The 6,912-nt window shown below is 39.9% G+C and overlaps 1 protein-coding gene across 2 annotated transcripts in view; it reads right to left on the bottom strand.

Annotated features, from left to right (window-relative positions):
• Nucleotides 1-234: 234 nt before the first annotated feature.
• The window catches only part of fhit (fragile histidine triad diadenosine triphosphatase), a 439,268-nt gene continuing 432,590 nt past the window's right edge, over nt 235-6,912 (bottom strand). For both annotated transcript variants that reach the window (XM_031277239.2, XM_031277238.2), the window contains 2 exons: nt 5,352-5,462; nt 235-381 (listed from right to left, as the gene is read on the bottom strand). In XM_031277239.2, coding sequence (XP_031133099.1) covers nt 5,355-5,462 — 108 coding nt within the window. In that variant the 3' untranslated portion in view covers nt 235-381; nt 5,352-5,354. The remainder of the gene's footprint in view (nt 382-5,351; nt 5,463-6,912) is intronic.

The following is a 6,912-nucleotide window of genomic DNA, read 5'->3' as shown; positions in this document are numbered from 1 at the left end:
AAAAAAAATAAAAAAAATAGGGAAAATAGGGTCCAGGTTGAAAAAATCCCTTAACCTGCATGCATTTCCTATTTGTCAAATAACAAATGATCAATTAAACTATTACTTAAATGCTAGATCAGTATTTGCACTGAGTAATTTTGACTGGACCAATAGGTTAATGGTCTCATTTTTACTACTACTACTACTGCTATATTAGTTGTTGTTTATAATAATGCCAGTATTCACACGCTGTTTAGTTGCAATTTTATTTTTGAACAGAAATACATCAAAGCCAAGTAGCAGTGACAAACAGTTATAGTTCCACATTATTGTCAGATGTTTCTGTAATCTTCCAGTCCAGTCCACTGCTGACCCATGCATGAAGTGTTGGACACCATCCTGAAGAGAGATGAACAGTAACAGTTTTACTTTTAAGATTTTCCAAAAGTAATTGTCAGTTGGGAAACGAAAACATATGAAACATGGAATAACAATTAAATAACAAAGTCCTTCATACAAATACTTTTCACTTGTCATTTGAAGTACAAAATGTGCATACATGTAATTCAATTTCATAATAATGACTAATTCTTCAGACTTAATTACCTACGAGTTTATCAAAAGTGAAATAAATGTCTTATAAGAAGAGAAAAATTATGTGATTATATTTCATTATATGAAAAATGGAGGGACCACCAAAGTTATAAAAAGTCATCCTATGGAATACATCCAAATTGCATGGTGATCCATTCAAAAGTAATTTTGGTTTCAGAGAGTTATCACCCAAACAAAAAACAGCTGATTTCTTAAGCAAAATCCAAAACCTTTTAGAAATAATCGCACCATCACACAAGCTTTATGTGCACTTCAGCGGGTTGGGGTGCAAAACACAGAAATCGTTCCATGCTCTTTGCACAAAACCAACTAAATTTAATGTGCCTACACATCATGAAACACGAGTGCACACAACCAAGTAACCATTTGTAACAGACCCTTCAGACCATGGACAGTAAACAGCGATCACAGCATATTGGAACCCACCACCTCAAGAAATATTGTTGATATAATTAGTGCGTCAGTTAAACGCGTTATTAACGGCGTTAACGCAAACCCATTTTAACGCCGTCAATTTTTTTATCGCGAGATTAACGTTCTTTTTGGCCTAGCAAACTTTGTAGTTTTTTTCCACATGCTGTTGCAACAACTAGTAACGTTAGAAAAACTACAACACCACACCGGATCTAGGTAGACCGGAAACAAAACAGCAGACACACTTGTTTGGGCTTGCGAGCCGGCCAAAGAGTAGTACATACCTGCAAACTAGTCGCTTTTCGGCAAAAATCGCCGTTTTGAATGGGAAAATGTCATCCATGTGAATCGTGTAAATCCAAAGTTTTTATTTGGGGGGGGGGGGTCCGAGACCCGGTGCTAATACGTCACCGGTGCCTTAACGACCGTTATCTACCGGACCGAATGGCAACGCAGCGGATTTCGGTGCCTTATTTAGGTGCCAATTAAATGCCTGCGCTTCTCTCTGATGCTCCGAAAACGGACGTTAGAGGGAACTGAAACTTTGCCGCATGGGACGCTAGCAGCAGCTAACGTTAAAACCCTCTGGACCCTAAACAATCGTCTACGATTGAAAACGGCATCTCTGATTCATATTTTAATTATTTTACAGCGATAAGAGTTAGAGCCTTACCGTCTTTTCCAGCTAAAAGCTAACACTCTGGCCGTCACGGGGGTGTCTTTGTAGTCCCTACAGGAGGTTTTCTATCCAGCCTGCAACTTGTGCCTTTTTTCGGAGTTGTTGAGCAATAAATCCAAACTCTTACATCCTAGATTTATCCACTTGATGTCCATAATTTATCACGTTTTCGGTCATTTCTGCCGCTAGCTCCATGCTACCGTCTAGCATAAATCTCCCAAGATGCTTTGCGAGACTGTGTTGATGTTTTTCAACCAATGGGAAGGCAGGTCCGTCACACATCACACCTTATATGGGAATACGAGCGAGAACAAAGAGTATAGAGTGGGAAAGATAGATCACTCCAGTCTATTACCGTTCTACAGAGAAGAATTGCGTCACTGTTTTGAGATTTGGCATACATTTGGGCCTTTTTTGAAGAAATGTAAATAGTTTGTCCTTTATATGAGTTATAATGTTCATTATGTTTATTTTTGCACTGCATGACTCCAAATATATAGGATAACTGTTTTAGACAACACAAATGCTTGTGTAGCATTGCTGTGTGTGATATCAATAAATATGACATTATTATTTTGATTATTGGCATAAGTGAATGACATGAGGGCAAAAGCGTCTGGACTTTTTTTGAAAAAATGTATATATTTTGTCAACTGTATAAGTTATAATGTTTATTTCTTCACAGTGTGACTCCCAAGACATATGAGAACTTATTTAGACAAGAAATTGGCTTAGCTTTTATTGCTCTGTGTGTGATAGCAATACATATCTGTGAGATTCATGTTCCGTTTCATTTATTTATTTGTCTTTAAGGTCCTACAACCTTTTTTAACATTCAAGTAACCTCACTGCAGCACATATTCTAATAGCCCAGTTTTTCCTGAAAAAAATGATGTTCATTGATTGACTGTGGACAACAGGCTAGCTTTGTAGTTTATTGGCGATGCTAGCTTGTGATTGTTGCCCCGACAGTGGGCAGAACGTCTAATAAAGTTAACGATAACAAAGCCATGCCCATGTAGAGTGAAAATATGATTGGTCATTTGAAATTAGTCTTTCATTGACATCTATTGCTCATCTTGAGACAGAGAAAATTTGGAGCCGTTTGCCAAACGACCGACCAATCAGCGTTGGTTTTGAGGCGGCTTTAGGTGTGATGCAACGAGAACCGACTGGCGGCTTCCACGGATGAGATGAGCGTAGCTATCCCGCAAGTTTTATCCGAATTAGAAAGTATTCCTTCATTGAAAGAGCAAAAAACGGCACTGGAGGCTTTTCTCGGAGGAAAAGATGTCTTTGCTCTTCTCCTGACGGCACGAGTTTGATATATCGTTGATCTGATTGGTTGATTTGGCCCGTCTACCACCAACATAGGTGGTGATAGACAGATGGTTTATCCAATCAGCTAACCAGTATTTTCGCCCCTTCCCAAAAGTTCTCCAACGGAAAGTTCCCAGATGGATATGCCGAGCAAATGTGAAGCAATCCATCTGGCGGAGTCAGGTTAGATGACCTATAGGGCCCTGCTCATTCCCCACTCTGGTTTGTGGTTTTAAAATAATTTTGTGGTTTTAAAATAATTTTAAAACCACAATAACAACCTAATGTTGAGGCCAGAGGACCTCCATTTCCTGCTCTCAGCGAAGGCGGTCGCTTTTTCTCCCTCTCCCTCCCAGGCCTACCCTGGTTGCTATCTTGTCTTGTGTCGTCTGCTGTTAACTTTTTAGAGACTCTCCCTGCAAGGCTCTACAAATACCTAAAAATCATGGAATTGATTAACTGGTCTCTCAGCGCAATTGACACTGTATTCTCGACGAGGAGCACTGGTTCGGGTGAGCCAGCATGTCCTGACGGAACGTTTGCTGCGGGGTATACGATGGATGGCTGGGAGAAATGGCGTGTCGTGTGTCTCTCTGCTCTTTCCGTGGAGGACGTTGAGGATATCTACCTATTTGGAACCCTGATAACTGGAATGTTGCTGATTGGAGGATGCTTCGCTCTGGTTTATCGAAGAATTGGAAAGACTTTGGTAGCTGTCCAAAGCCCAAGGAAGCTGCCTGGCCTGACTGAAGCTGTCGAAAAAGCGATCAGTTCGCAAACTGGAACTATTAATTGCGTGATGGAAAACAACATGGTAATGACCCGCGGCTTGGATACCATCATGAGGAAGGTCATGGATTTGGAAAGAAAAATTGACCAGTTGAACAGTTGTGCAGTTGGACAATAGAATGAATGTCTAAATTAGGGCAGCCATTCGTGTAGACAAAACAAATTTAATCTTTCGGCTCCCTTATCCTGAACGGCCTTGCCAAAGCCGTTTCTTGGAACAAACAGTCACCCTGTTGGGGCTCTGCAAGCGAGACGCTCTTGGTTCCTCCCCCGTCTTCCCCACTGCCTGCTGATTGTCGTATCGGTTCTGGACTGTTCAAGGGTGTCACCATGGCAACGTGCTGTGTTTTCGCTATAACATTCTGCGGACTGGGACACTAGTGGGACTGCCGGGCTGTGCGTTTCTCAGCAGGCCAAACTCCCCCAACCTACCCTATCCCCAGTCCCACGCCTTCGCAGCCAAATGTGCAACTGTACATTTATGTTATGTTATGTTATGTTATGTTCAGAAGTGCAAATGTACTGTTTGTGTGCTTATGTGCTGAGGTGTTTTTTCCTGTTCCCAGACTGTTCTTATCTTTATGAGGATAGTCTGAGAGTTGCTTTTTTTTCCCTCTCCTCTCCTCATGTCATGCTGTATTGTCCCTGCGAGAGTTAAGAGAGAGTTGTTTTGGCGCCGAATATGGCGACTCGGTGTGTCTGTGCGTGTTGCTTTAATGTGACATGCACCTACAGCACCAGGACAAATTCCTTGTGTGTGTAAACGTACTTGGCAATAAAGCTTTTTCTGATTCTGATTCTGATTAGATTATCCCCAATTACATTAGGATACATCAACTGGGAACCAATATTGTCTGTTAAAAAATGTGTGCCACTCCATTAAGTAGATGTTAAAATATTTCTCAGGATAGGAAAATCTTAGGTGACCAGGATTCACCCCTGGCAACACAGATGTCTATACAAAATTAAATGGCAATCCATCAGATAGTTGTTGAGCTAGTTCAGTAAAGACCAAAGTTGTCTGACTGACAGACTCACATTGTTATCTCAACAGCCGCAGCTATTAGTTATTATTGATATATAAAATATTAAAATGATAGATTAGGTTACAAATATTGTGCATAATACATTGTTATTGTATGTTTTTTTGGAAATTTCTAAATTCTATTGTATTGTTATACTGTATACTTAACAGTATTTTATATATATTTCTTACTGTCCTTCTGCTTTTTATTCTGTTTTTTTATTCTTATATGTTAAGTGAGTGTTGTACTTTTAGAGCAAAGATTATCCGGAGTCAAATTCCTTGTTTGTTTGCACAAACCTGGCCAATAAACTGATTCTGATTGTGATTGTGATTCTGTGACACTCTGTTATACAATTTAGATACAGATGTTTTTTCCCTGGCTAATCCCCACTATGTCAGTCCATCCAAAATCACTTGAATCCTAAACTGACCTTAATCTGCAGCCAGGTGACTGCCTATTGTAGTCAATGTTATTCAAGTAGTATTTGTATTAATCAGATAATTGTTTTCCCCCTTTGTTATTACCATTTAGGGACTCTCGAGCAGTTTCCTCAAACCTGAAGCTTCTGCTGCCATCTCCTCTTCTGATCGCCACTTGGAGGGAACGTCCTCATCTTCTCGGTCATGCTTCTGCAACTGCAAAAACCAACAGTATAACAGTGCAATGTCAGAACAAAGTAGCTCCAGTTTTTTGGTTTACCATTCAATTTTATGATTAGGGATTCTTGTGTGAAATGTCTCCGAAGCTAAAATGGCACAAAGTAAAACACATCATAAATTGACATATTCCCTGTCACTTACAATGGATGTGGTGTAAAGCAAGCTCAGAGTGCCACTACTAGGTCTCTGCAAAGGCAGCACATGCTTTATCCTAATTAACTCAGAGTAGAAAATAGTTATGAATGCCAGGTTTAGTAGTCTCTGTTATAGGTTACCATGTTTTTAAGTTTGTGTTGAAACATTACTAACATGCCCGTATGTGCATTAAAAGATTTATTGGTCACTGCATTCAGTATTTCGGTTTATATGGCCTTGAAAAGACTACTTACAATGAGTCTCCAATTAAAGTGGACAAACTCATTGAAATGCACTGTAAAGTGCAGCAGAAGATGAGATTTCAGCAGTCCGAGTTAGCCAAATCAAGTGGTTATCTTCTAAAATTATGTAACTCACACAGCATGTAGTCATGTATATATGTTATAATGGTAAATGTACTTTATTTTTGTAATTCAAATTCAGTTTATCCATCTTAAATAGATCAGTCTTTGCTCTTTTCCATTTTTGAGATTGTATGTGCTTATTAAAGCTGAATTTGTGAGTAAACTCAGTGGAATTTATGAGTAAACTCAATGGAATTTGTGAGTAAACTCAGTGGTGTAGCCCACAGCAGTTTTGTCTTAGGGCTTGCATCTAAATGGCATTGAACTGGTACAGTACATATTGTATATGTAGGAAACCGTTGCCAATTTAGACATTTTAGAAACTGAAAGAAACTACTGTTAGATGTTATTGGAATGTGTATTATTATACTGTCGTTAGTCTCGTTTCGCCAGACCTTCCTCCACAGCACTGAGGAGGAGGGTCTGGCTAGTCCACACAGCATTCCGGGATGGGAGTAAAACGTGCTCTGGTTTATTGGCATGTCTTTAAACCAATCACAATTGTCTTGGGCGTCACACGGAGCCCTGGTGCCGCTGCAGAATAGCCTCGGGAAGGAACTTATTTGGGTGGAACGTGTACGTTCAAAAGTTGTTTTAGTCCTTCAACAGAAAACTCAGATTGGACAGACTATTCTACCTAGCGGTCTGGATTTACCTTGCAGAGATCTGGGGAGCAGTTAACCATAGTCCTCATGAACCGATCGGAGTTTAGAATGCCAACACAAAGAAAGCGTAAGGTAACGGACATCTGGCCAAAAAGAAGGACATACAACAGAATTTCCGGTGGCAACGGAACAATCCCAGAAGTGGAAGGTCGTGGATATAGACTATACTTTCGTATATGCTTTTTTAATGTGTTTGGTTACTAGTTAAGCTCTCAGGCAATGATTAATACTTTCCAAGTAAAACTCTCATGCTAAAGCTGG

This window comes from Sander lucioperca, chromosome 6 (assembly GCF_008315115.2).
Source record: "Sander lucioperca isolate FBNREF2018 chromosome 6, SLUC_FBN_1.2, whole genome shotgun sequence".
NCBI classification, from domain to species: domain Eukaryota; kingdom Metazoa; phylum Chordata; class Actinopteri; order Perciformes; family Percidae; genus Sander; species Sander lucioperca.
Note: the sequence above shows the minus strand (reverse complement) of the source record. Positions and strands in the feature narration are given on the sequence as shown.